This window comes from Lithobates pipiens, unplaced genomic scaffold (assembly GCF_037356315.1).
Source record: "Lithobates pipiens isolate NorthernLeopardFrog02 unplaced genomic scaffold, aLitPip1_a1.2 Scaffold_1, whole genome shotgun sequence".
NCBI lineage: Eukaryota > Metazoa > Chordata > Amphibia > Anura > Ranidae > Lithobates > Lithobates pipiens.
This window is the reverse complement of record NW_027507685.1, coordinates 96,186,799-96,200,053: the sequence shown is the minus strand read 5'-3', so window position 1 is coordinate 96,200,053 and position 13,255 is coordinate 96,186,799. Positions and strand designations below refer to the sequence as shown.

The 13,255-nt window shown below is 45.8% G+C and overlaps 1 protein-coding gene across 1 annotated transcript in view; it reads right to left on the bottom strand.

Annotated features, from left to right (window-relative positions):
* The window catches only part of BRCC3 (BRCA1/BRCA2-containing complex subunit 3), a 75,895-nt gene that overhangs the window by 45,420 nt on the left and 17,220 nt on the right, over positions 1–13,255 (bottom strand). Inside the window, exon 3 of the mRNA XM_077465200.1 lies at positions 12,387–12,474. Coding sequence (XP_077321326.1) covers positions 12,387–12,474 — 88 coding nt within the window. The remainder of the gene's footprint in view (positions 1–12,386; positions 12,475–13,255) is intronic.

Sequence of the window (13,255 nt, the reverse complement as noted above, 5' to 3'; positions counted from 1 at the left end):
ATGTAACCAGGTTGGATTGGCAACTGGGAACTGGTAATCTACCGATTTCATTGATTTACTAGCCAGCGGGGACGGTGTCTACCGTTCCGTCCCATCCCATTCCGCCCCATCCCATCCTTCCATTCTCCCCTCATCTCACCCTCCTACCCTTCGATAGATCTCATCTCCGATAGATCTTATCTGGATCCCCCGCAGCATGTAGTCCGAGAACGCTTCACCCCTGCTGTATTAACCCCTGCTGTAAAAGACTGATATAATTGCATACTGCAGGCAGTGAAGTGAAGGAGTGGGGAAGTGAACAGGGAAGTGAAGTGGCTGTAGGTGAAGCTGGGACTGCATCAATTTATTGATTCCGAATTACCTTACTGATATCTGTATCCAGCCCCCTTGCTGGGGGATGCGTAGCGCAAGGAGAAAGAGGTAGGAAAAATCTGCACAAAAAGGATTTTATTCAGCAGGAGATTAAAAGCTTCTTCCCGCACACAAGAGCGGCTACAGTTCGGGTGTCTATGCTAGAAACCAGGGAGACGGCCGGCGTTGAGATTCTGATGGCGGCGCCTAGGATGAGTCTCCAGCTAACCCCAAACATAGTACAGGTACAAGAGAACGTGGAAGGAGGGATGGAGGTAGGAGGTCGGGGAGCAATGGACCTGCTCACAGAGGACATGGACTTCAGGTCAGTAATACAGGCTCTACCAACCCGTCAAGAGATAGAGTCCTTGAGAACAATTATGCAGGCACTCCCAACTCGCCAAGAAATGGAGGCCCTGGTATCCTGTTTGGAAGAGGGGCATAGAAGGGAAATGCAGTTAGTACGGTCTGAGGTACAGGCTCTGACAGATAGCGGATATGTCCACATTTACCCTGTTAATAGCCTGGAGGAAAGGGTGTCTAAATTAGAAATGGTGCAGATAGCCCAAGCCTCCTCAATACAGTTAAAACTGGAGGCTGTTGAAGATCGAAGTAGGAGGAATAACCTCAGATTTAGGAGGTATCCCAGAAAAATATTGAGGAGGATCAACTATATAGAACTGTGGTTAATATATGTCAAAAGTTGGGGATCAGCACTGCTCCAAAGGAAATTGAGTTTGACAGGCTCCACAGAGCCCCAGGCCCGCGTTCTACAGACCCGTCCAGACCTAGAGATGTAATTGGACGCCTACACAGATATGCACATAAGGAGATGATTAGTCGGAAAGCATGGGAAATAGGCCCATTATTATATGAAGGAGCCAAGATCAGTATTTTACCTGACCTATCATGTGCCACTCTACAGAGAAGGGCGCAATTGCGCCCACTACTGGAGAACAAAATGTTATCAGGGGGCATCCAATATCCCTGACGGTTAGAAGGGGGTCAGCCTCCTTCCTGCTCATGTGTCCAAAGGATCTACCGGCCCCATTTTCTTTTTTTGGGAGTTGATCGCTGTGAGGTGCAGGACTGGCTTCAGCCAATAAAAGACAGCTAAAAGAGGGAGCTCCAAGGACAGTGGGTGAAACCACCTTACTGGGCAATAAAGAAGCTGAATCACAGCAAACAGCGGAAGTGTGCTCCCTGCCCAGGGACATTGTGCTATAAGGGAATTTCATAATAATAAAAAAAAAAAAATTATATTATAATATTAATATATATATATATATATATATATATATATATATATATATATATATATATATATATATATATATTTGGGAGATAGACTGTTCCTAGATAATTGATCTTTTTTTCTTCTCCTGAACGTGAGATTAGGGATATTAACAAGGGTTGTGTGCATTAGTACTTCTGTTTACATTATACATTTGGAAAATATCTACTTTGGAGATAGGGAAGTTTTCCTTCCTTCAAATGGGTTTCTTGCACCATGCCAATATCAGTTTTAAGACGTTTTAGATCATTTAATATTCCCGAAAAAACGTAAAATACCAAGTCCTCTAGCGAGCGTTCAGTGATGTGACACATAATCCCTCCATCTTCTCCAAGACAGGGGCAGCACTGGGGGGGGGAAATACTACCACTATGAGGGAAAAAAAAAAAAAAAAAAAAAAAAAAGGAGGATACAAAAATACCCCAACACCTACCCAAGGGTACACAGTTTCCCGTAGGTGTTTGATAGGGGGGGGGGGGGGGTGGCTAGCAAGTGCAGGGTAGGCGGAGCACTATGTCCCCTCGAAAGAATACCTTTATATTAACATCCATGAAGACAGAAACTATAGTTTATTCTCAATTATTCCCACCAACTCCCTCCCCTTCCATTTAATAATGTGTATCACATAATATAGCTTGATCTCCCACATACACACCCTACATTTCCCTTTCAACTCAACCTACAGTGCCTTGCGAAAGTATTCGGCCCCCTTGAACTTTTCAACCTTTTGCCACATTTCAGGCTTCAAACATAAAGATATAAAATTTTTATTTTTTGTGAAGAATCACCAACAAGTGGGACACAATTGTGAAGTGGAACGAAGTCTATTGGATTTTTGAAACTTTAACGAATAAAAAAATGAAAAGTGGGGCGTGCAAAATTATTCGGCCCCCCTTGCGTTAATACTTTGTAGAGCCACCTTTTGCTGCGATTACAGCTGCAAGTCGCTTGGGGTATGTCTCTATCAGTTTTGCACATCGAGAGACTGAAATTCTTGCCCATTCTTCCTTGCAAAACAGCTCGAGCTCAGTGAGGTTGGATGGAAAGCGTTTGTGAACAGCAGTTTTCAGCTCTTTCCACAGATTCTCGATTGGATTCAGGTCTGGACTTTGACTTGGCCATTCTAACACCTGGATACGTTTATTTGTGAACCATTCCTTTGTAGATTTTGCTGTATGTTTGGGATCATTGTCTTGTTGGAAGATAAATCTCCGTCCCAGTTTCAGGTCTTTTGCAGACTCCAACAGGTTTTCATCCAGAATGGTCCTGTATTTGGCTGCATCCATCTTCTCCTCAATTTTAACCATCTTCCCTGTCCCTGCTGAAGAAAAGCAGGCCCAAACCATGATGCTGCCACCACCATGTTTGACAGTGAGGATGGTGTGTTGAGGGTGATGAGCTGTGTTGCTTTTACGCCAAACATATCGTTTTGCATTGTGGGCAAAAAGTTAGATTTGGTTTCATCTGACCAGAGCACCTTCTTTCAAATGTTTGGTGTGTCTCCCAGGTGGCTTGTGGCAAACTTTAGACAAGACTTTTTATGGATATCTTTGAGAAATGGCTTTCTTCTTGCCACTCTTCCATAAAGGCCAGATTTGTGCAGTGTACGACTGATTGTTGTCCTATGGACAGACTCTCCCACCTGAGCTGTAGTTCTCTGCAGTTCTTTTCAGAGTGATCATGGGCCTCTTGGCTGCATCTCTGATCAGTCTTCTCCTTGTCTGAGCTGAAAGTTTAGAGGGATGGCCAGGTCTTGGTAGATTTGCAGTGGTCTGATACTCCTTCCATTTCAAAATGATCGCTTGCACAGTGCTCCTTGGGATGTTTAAAGCTTGGGAAATCTTTTTGTATCCAAATCCGGCTTTAAACTTCTCCACAACAGTATTACGGACCTGCCTGGTGTGTTCCTTGGTCTTCATGATGCTCTCTGCGCTTTCAACAGAACCCTGAGACTATCACAGAGCAGGTGCATTTATACCGAGGCTTGATTACACACAGGTGGATTCTATTTATCACCATCAGTCATTTAGGACAAAATTGGATCATTCAGAGATCCTCGCTGAACTTCTGGAGTGAGTTTGCTGCACTGAAAGTAAAGGGGCCGAATAATTTTGCACGCACCACTTTTCAGTTTTTTATTTGCTAAAAAAGTTTAAATTATCCAATAGATTTCGTTCCACTTTACAAGTGGGACACAATTGTGGGTGATTCTTCACAAGAAATTTAAATTTTATATCTTTAGGTTTGAAGCCTGAAATGTGGAAAAAAGGTTGAAAAGTTCAAGGGGGCCACATACTTTCGCAAGGCACTGTATAATGTCCCTAACAAAAACCAATAACCATATCGTACCTTTTGAGACAAAAACCACCCTGCCCCTCCCCCTCGCCTCCTCCTATATAAACTATAACCAGAACAACACACATACATACATACATACATACATACATACATACATACATACATACATATTACTCATTGCAGTTCCCCCCTACTGTGGGGATACAAAAAAAAAAAAAAAAAAAAAAAAAAAAAAGTAACCCCCCCATGTCCCTAAGCATCCTAACCATACACCAAAAGTAACAATAAATGTGAAATATAACACCTTACTTCTAACATCTTAGAATCTCGTAAATCTATTACAACCTCTTAACTTAAAACCAATCCCTCAACCCCTAAATGTGTATGTGTTGTAGTGTATTTATGGTCTTTACCATATTGCCCCACCCCACCTCTCTACTACCCTCCCTTACCCTTTGTCCCCTTACCCCTAAGCTTCCTATCCCTATGACCAGCCAACATGGTCTTCCCTCTGAGTGTATAATCTCTCCACCTCCCAATGAAATCAGTGCACCTATTTATAATTGTGAACCTCAATTTATTCCTTCATATTGCCCCATCCCTATTGGTTTACTTTTAACCATTAAGGTAATCTGGTAAACTTTTAAATCTATGTATATGTGTATTTATATATTTAAATCTATTCCATTACCCCAGAACAAGGAAAAAATAAATTAATAAATAAATAAAAAAGGGGGGGGGGGGGGGGAAGCAGGAAGGGGTATGGGACACAAGAAACAAGGGGGGAGTGAGGGAGAAACAAGGGGGGGAATGAGGGAGAAACAAGGGGGGGGAATGAGGGAGAAACAAGGGGGGGAATGAGGGAGAATCACACATTATAAATAAATAACAACAGCAATGAAGATGAGGCATGGGAAGGTACCTGATCCAGATGGATTCTCTCTGCAATACTTTAAAAGTTTCTTCCCATTACTAGCTCCATATATGGTCAAAATATTTAATGCATTAGGACAAGTTGCTTTACCCCCCGCAGAAGCATTGAGAGCACATATTGTATTAATTAATTCCAAAGGAAGGAAAAGATCAGTCAGTTTGTAGTAGTTACCGTCCAATATCATTATTGAATACGGATTATAAAATATTCAAAGATACTCGCAGCTCGTCCAGAACCACTTATGACGCAGCTGGTTCACTGGGACCAAGTGGGATTTGTCTGCACACGAGAAGCTAGAGATAGCACTATTAAAGTGTTGAACTTAGTTCAATACGCAAATCAAAAGGAAGTTGCATTATCTTTGTAAATACTGATGCAGAGAAGGCCTTTGATAGGGTTAGTTGGCCCTTTATGTTAGGAGTGCTAAAACAGATCGGCTTGTGGGGATCGAATGTTGGGCAGGAATATATTCAACACCACAAGCCTTGGTGAAGGCTAATGGAATAAATTCAGAAACTTTTTCAATATCCAATATATGCCCCTTGTCTCCCATTCTGTTTGCGCGGACGTTTGAGCCTTTATTAAATAGAATTCGACAGAACCCTACTTGTACCTCTGTGCACCTAGATCCACGGGGCCACTACATTATACTCCGTGGTCTGTGGCGCACGCAGGCACTGACCTTATGCGTCCTCTACGCCCCCAATGTCCATCAACATAAATTCTTGTCTAAGGTGTTTTCCCGTTTAAGACGCCCCCCGGGCTCCTGGTGATAGGGGGGGATTTTAACCTTACTCAGTCCGCACTCCATGATCGCCTAGTGGTGGGCCTCCGGACGCCTCAGGCTAGGACCTTGAGAGACTCCAGGCTCTTCCGCCAAATTACCAGACGGCGGGGTCTTTTTGAAGCCTGGCGAGCTTTGCACCCGCAAGACCGCCAGTACACCTTCTTCTCCGCTCCCCACGGCACGCACTCGCGCATTGATCACTTTTTTGTTAATAACGCGACACTGCGGGCGGTCCAATCTGCAAATATACTCCCCCATCTCCTGGTCAGATCACGCCCCCATAACTCTGACTCTAGCGCTGGACTCCCCCCTTTACAAGCCCTGCACCTGGAGGCTGAATAACTATCTCCTGCAGCATGCTCCGGCAAAGGCAGAGCTGGAGTCTTCGCTCCGGCACTACTTTGTTGAGAACGACACCCCAGACGTCTCCCTTACTACCCTCTGGGTCGCCCATAAGGCTGTCATCCTTTGTCTTTGTCTTCAGCCTTGAAGCGGGACGCACGGACCGCCAGGTTGCTGGCGGAAAAGCGTCTTAAGACCCTTGAGGCCCGTCTCTTGGTCTCCCCCTCCGTCCCCACCCTTAAGCGAATCGTCCAGACTAGGCAGACACTTCGGGACCTGGCGTTGGGATCGGTTGAGAAAGCTCTAGTCCGCTTACGACAACTGTACTATGACAAGGGGAACAAGGCACAGTCGCTACTGGCCCGGAAACTGGCGGACCGTACGGCGACCTCTGCCCCGGCCCAAATTAAAAATAAGGGGGGGGACCTTTTGACCCACCCCCAGGCGATAGTGGATGCGTTCGCGGACTATTATACTGACTTGTACAACAGACCGGACATCCCCCACAATCCCCCAACCTTGGACCAGTCCGCCCGCATTACCCAGTACTTGGACAATATAGTCCTACCCCGACTGCAAGCCGCGGACCTCCGAGAACTGAATGCCTCTGTTACTGAAGAGGAGCTCTTGGAGACTGTGAAGACCCTCCCTGCCCACAAGTCCTCGGGACCGGACGGGCTCCCCTATGAATACTACAAGGCGTTTATACCCCTCTTAAGCCCGTACATGACCAAGCTTTTTAACTCCTTTCTCCAGCAGACCCCGGTCCCGACCGACATGCTAGGCTCGTTTATCTCCCTTATTCCCAAGCCAGACAAAGACCCGACTGTTTGCGCTAGTTACCGACCTATAGCCCTGCTGAACGCGGATTTGAAAATTTTTACGAAGCTCCTAGCGAATCGCCTTAACACAATCCTCCCTTCCCTAATACACAAGGACCAAGTGGGATTTGTCCCCTTGAGACAGGCAGGGGATAACACTAGAAAGATCATTGATCTTATTGACGTGGCGAACAGGGATAACCTAGGATCTTTGGTTCTCAGTTTAGACGCCGAGAAGGCGTTTGACCGCCTCAGCTGGCCTTTTATGGAGGCCACGCTACACCCCATGGGCTTCCGGGGCCCGTATCTGCGAGCGGTGCGGCACCTCTACACCACCCCCTCCTCGCAGGTTAAAACCCCCTTCGCCACGAACTCTACTTTTACTATCACTAATGGCACTCGCCAGGGCTGTCCGCTCTCTCCTCTCCTTTTTGCTCTATGTGTGGAGCCTCTGGCGGCTGCCGTTAGAAGCAACCCCGATATTCGGGGGATCCCGGTCAGGGGCAAGGAATTCAAGATTTCGCTCTTCGCAGATGACGTTATCCTTACCTTGGCTCAGCCCGGGATCTCACTCCCCAACCTCCACTCCGAGCTGGACCGCTATGGGGAACTCTCCGGCTACAAAATTAACCCGTCCAAATCGGTGGCCCTCCCCCTAAACATGGGGGCGTCTGAGACGACCCGCCTACGCTCCGCCTTCCCGTACAGATGGGAAAGCTCTTCCCTTAAATATTTGGGGGGTCCTCCTTACGCCATCATTCCACTCCCTGTACCAGGCTAATTTCCCCCCCCCCCTCTTTCGGGCGATTAGGGAATTACTACGTAAATGGAAGGCCCACCACATATCGCTCATAGGACGGATCACATCTATTAAAATGGTGATCCTCCCCAAGCTCCTGTATCTGTTCCAGACATTGCCGATCCCAGTCCCGTATGCACAGTTACGTGCGCTCCAGAAGGATCTGTTGAAATTCGTATGGAACTACAGAAAACACCGGGTCCCGAGCTCTGTCCTGACGGCCTCGCGCTCTGACGGCGGTTTGGCGTTCCCCGACCTAGTCCGCTACTACCAGGCCACTCAGCTGCGGGCCATAGCCTCCTGGTTTCCGCAGAAGTCTTATAATAGGTGGTCGGAGATTGAAAAGATCTGGCTGGCTCCTGTACACCCGAACAGTTTCTTATGGGGAGCGAGGATTGATATAGATTCGGGTCGACTACTGGGGCCGATGGCCCAGCTTCGTCTCCTCTGGCGGAAGCTCTCCCGCGACCACAGCCTCCCCTCGGAGTTCTCCCTACTGACCTCCTTCCTCTATAACCCGACTCTACCGACCAGCTTGACCCACCAGATGTCCTGGCCTTGGGCCTCGCGTGACCTGTTCCACTTGGGGCACCTAGTGGACCCCCAGAACACGACGGCTGTTGTCCTTCTCGGAGCTCCAGGCTAAGCATGACCTCCCCCATCAGACGTTCTACAGCTACCTACAAAATTAGGCACTTTGCACAATCTAGGGCCCCTCACCTATGGTTCTCCCCGCCCTCTCCCTTTGAACAGATAATCCTGGCAGGGCGGGATCGGAGAGGGTTGATCTCAGACATATACCGCGTCCTCAACGCATACCACTTTCAAACGAAGGGGAAGCACTCCTACATGAAACGCTGGGAGGGGGAATTGGGTGAGGAGCTCCCCCTTGAGACCTGGCAGGGGGTGTGGCGCCAGGCAGCCAAATCCTCTCTGTGTACATTGTACAAAGAGAATTTCTACAAAATTATTTTCTTCTGGTACCAGACCCTGGATATTCTCCACAGGATATACCCCTCTGCCTCGGATCGCTGCTGGCGATGTCTGAGGGAGCGGGGCTCCCTGTTCCATATCTACTGGGCCTGTCCCCTGATTGCCCCATACTGGCTTATGACTCGTGGGCTGCTCCAGCGTCTATTCGACGTTCCTGTACCCCACTCCCCCAAATTTTTCTTGATGGGCCTGTCCCAACCCGCTCTGACTAGGCCGGGCCGGAAGCTCCTTAGGCACATCCTGACAGCGGCCCGCTGCCTGATAGCCCTTAACTGGAAGAATCCATTGCCCCCGTCTAGGGAGGCCCTTTACTCCAGGATCAAGGACGTTGAGCTCATGGAGAAGATGACTGCCAGGGTGAGGGACAGGCTTGAGGAGCATGACCTGGTCTGGGGGAGATGGCGGCTGCTGGAGGATTGATGGTGAACCGGTGTGGACATGGTGATGTGGACCGTTGGCACTCTATTTCCTTTTCTCTGTCTTTCCCTCTTTCTTCCCTTCTCTCTCCTCTTCTCTCCTCCACTCTTCTCGCTCATACTACTGATGGTCCTTGTTTTGTTTTAAGTTTGGCATGTAAGCTAAGCAGCAGACCCCAGGTGGCCTTTCGGTTTCCAGCACGGATAACTGACTTTTGGTGTCTTCCGTCCTGCTGTGCACCCTGGGTCGGTTAGTCTGATCCCGTTGTATTTCCCGGTACTGTACTTTTCTGCACTGTCCACTTACAATGGGCCTCCTGTGTTTTGGAAGCCATGTTACTATTGCTGTATGCCTGCACTACTACTTTTGTTATGCGACCACGAAAACTAAATAAATTGTTATTTGAAAAGAATTCGACAGAACCCAGATATTAAAAAAGGTATCCCCTTGGGGGATCAGGAATATAAACTTTCAGCCTATGCAGACGATCTTTTATTTTCACTTTCTAGTCCACAAATATCGCTTCCTAACTTAGGAAGGGAGGTGGAGCGTTACGGTGCTCGGTCGAATTTTAAAACAAACTACAGCAAGTCGGAGGCAATGGGGGTATCCCTGGAGCGTTCCACCCAAAGGAACTTGGAGAATAATTTTACGTTTAAATGGACATCGATGGCTTTGAACTATTTAGGGATACAGATTCCACCTAACTTAATAGATGCATATGCCCTAAATTTTCCACCTTTACTAAAGGGAAGTTAACATATTGTTAGATGAATGGAGCAAATCCTCACATTCTTGGTTCGGGAGATGTAATATCTTGAAAATGAATATAGTGCCAACATTCCTCTACTTGTTCCGGGCGTTACCCATCTCAACTCTACCCGCCTTCTTCAGTAAAACTCGAACAGCGTTTACAAAATTTATATGGGCAAGTAAACGGCCAAGGATTAATAGGAATTTGTTAACACTACCTAAAGAGGTGGGTGAAATAGCGGCACCTGATCTATACAAATACTATCAAGCTACCCAGTTAGGCTGAATTATTGATTGGTGCCACCATAGAGATAGTAAAAGGTGGACTGCCTTGGAACAACAAGTCAGCTCTATCCCTTAAGTAGAGCTATATGGTGCCACGCAGCGTTACCTTTTATATTAAAAGTACATCCTTTAATAGGACCTACCCGCCGTACCAAGTTTACTCGAATCCCTAGATTTTCATCACCAGATTCCCCTTTGTTTCCTATTCTGGGGAATCCAAAATTTTCCTCCCGGCTTGGAATCAGGGATATTTGGGAAATTAAAAGAGAAAGGGTGTTTCCAGGCCTCACACTTTCTGAGGTTTGGTAAGTGCCCATCAATAGAAATGTTAACGAGACTAGGAGGACAATATGAAATACCCTTCTGGCAGGCGCTACAAGTTAAACATTTTCTTGAAACATTGGGACCTGCCGAAGGGTACGGTCGACCACTTACTAAGTTTGAGAAGTACTGTGGGGAGAGTGAACATCTTTCCCATATTATCTCTAAGATATATGCGTTAACATCACCCTCTGAGGATTTTGTCATATCGAGCTTAGATGGGAGAGGGACCTTGAACAAACGTTTACACCAGCCCAAGGGCAGAAAATAATAGACGTAATTTTTAAGTCATCTAGATGTACCAAGATACAGGAATTAAATTACAAAGTACTAATGCGTTGGTATTACATCCCGTCTCGAATGAAGAAATTCTCTTCAGAAATGTCGGATAGGTGTTGGAGGGGTTGTAAGGAGAGAGGCACTATAGCTCATATTTTCTGGTTTTGTCCAGTAATTAGACCGTTTTGGCAAGAAGTTCAGAGAATCTCTCAATTATTTATCCAGTGTTTTTCTTATTACAATGCTCACAAATTCCATTAGAGAGATATAAGAACTCAATGCTATGCCATTTGGTGAATGCAGCCAAAAGCTGCATCACCATATGTTGGAAAGAGACAGGGACACCTAGAATCTCAAATTGGTTAAATAAAGTAAGAAGAATCGGGATCATGGAAAAATTGATCCCTATGTCTTTGGAGGAAAGGGAATGTTTATTACACGTTTGGGCTCCATGGGAGTCGTTTTTACAATCAGATGAAGGGAAAAGGTTGATTGGAGAGGAACTAGAGGAATATATTAGTTAGTAAGTGATGCGGCACTGGTTCCCCTGTCGGCAGGGGCGACATATTTATACTTATTTAATTTGGGATCCCCCCTTTTTTTTTTTCTCTCTCTCTCTCTCTCTCTCTCTCTCTCTCTTCTCAGTTCTATAAGTCCCCCATGGGATCCAGGGCTTTGGAGCAGAGGGTTGCTGTGAGGAATTATTGTAATATTGTTAGTTGTTTATAAAAAAAAACTGGCAGGAATACACCATGTTTCATTGGTTAATATAATAAGTTTTTGTTTTGAAAATTGATTTGATAAGTTGTCTTATGTAATTATTTTTTTTGATCCATGTCATGTATTCCTGCAGAGAAATAAAGTATTAAAGAAAAAAAAAGAAAAAAAAGAAAAAAATAAAACTTTTCTGGTGACAACCCAAAATTTGGGATTTTCTTTTACTTTCAAAATGATAAACATGACAAATAGAGAGGGTGTGTCTCCTTAAAAAGGAGAAGTACAGCCAAAGCTCTTCTCTTTTGGATCACAGGAGTGCAGTTCGTTCTGAACTCCTGTGACCCGTTTTCAGCAGACAGCGAACTGAAGCATGGTGCCGGCTGACATCACAGAGACAGTCCAAGCTCCGGAAAGATTTATTTAAAGGTACTTGTATAGCGCCGTCAATTTACGCAGCGCTTTACATATACATTCACACCAGTCCCTACCCTCAAGGAGCTTACAATCTAAGGTCCCTAACTCACATTCATACATAACTAGGGACAATTTAGACAGGATCCAATTAACCTACCAACATGTCTTTGGAGTGTGGGAGGAAACCCGAGGAAACCCATGCAGGCACAGGGAGAACATGCAAACCCCAGGCAGGTAGTGTCGTGGTTGGGATTCGAACCAGCGACCCTTCTTACTGCTAGGTGAACGCGCTATCCACTACACCACTGTGCCGCTCTATTTCACCCCCATATGATCGGGATACACCCACATGCTTGGACTGGCACCCGGCTCAGCCTCTCAGCGATCCATCATATGATCTTGCATACATATTGCACAACAGCAACCCAAAAGCATAAAAATAAATAAAAAAAAGACGTTCATTGAGATGGCCAGTCAACCAGCATTTTCAGAACAAGGGAATAGCAATAGCCCCTGTCCACATTCCTCCAATGATGGGTTTCCTTTACAAGGAAAAAAAAAAGTCTGTATCTGAATATTACCAACATGAGAGGGCCAGACAGTGATGTGCGGGTGGGAGTGATACCATCCAACGACCCGCATGGGGCGACCAGTGATTTCTGTTAGTCTGTGCGGAACTGTTAAGGTGAAACATGGAAAAACAAAGGACTACATAGAGAAAATGGCATTACCTACTTGCTGACCGGGCCTTTCCTGGCACTTTTTGTTTACAGGTTTAAACCAGTATTTATTTTTTGCTAGAAAATTTACCTTGAACCCCCCCCCCCCCCCCCCCAACAAATCTCTCTTTTTTTTTTTAAGCAAAGACTCTATATAATAAAATGTCCATCAATGCAATTTTCTATATCACACAGAATTTGTTCAGCGGTTTTTCAAAATAAATTTTTTGGAAAAAAAATAAATAAAATGCATTTATTGATTGGTTTGTGTAAAAGTTAGAGCGTTTACAAAATAGGGGATAGTTTTATGGCAAATTATATATTTTCCAAGTAATGGCGGCGATCAGCGATTTTTATCGTGACTGCGGCATTATGGCAGGCACATCGGATATTTTTGAGACCATTGTCATTTATTCATCAGAGCTATGCAAATGCACCGATTCCTGTGTAAATGACACTGGCAGTGAATGGGTTAACCACAAGGGGGCAGTGTAGGGGTTAAGTATGTCCTAGGGGCATGTTTCTAACTGGGGGGGGGGCATGGCTGTGTGTGATCACAGGGAGCAGAGATCAGTGACACTGTCACTGGGCAGAACAGGGAGATGTTTGTTTACATTAGCATCTCCCCGTTCGACGATTGCAGGTATCCCCACAGCGATCGAGTCCGCGGGACCCGCGACCCGACTCATGGAGCCGGCCGCCTCTTAAAGGGCAATGTACAGGTAGGTTAG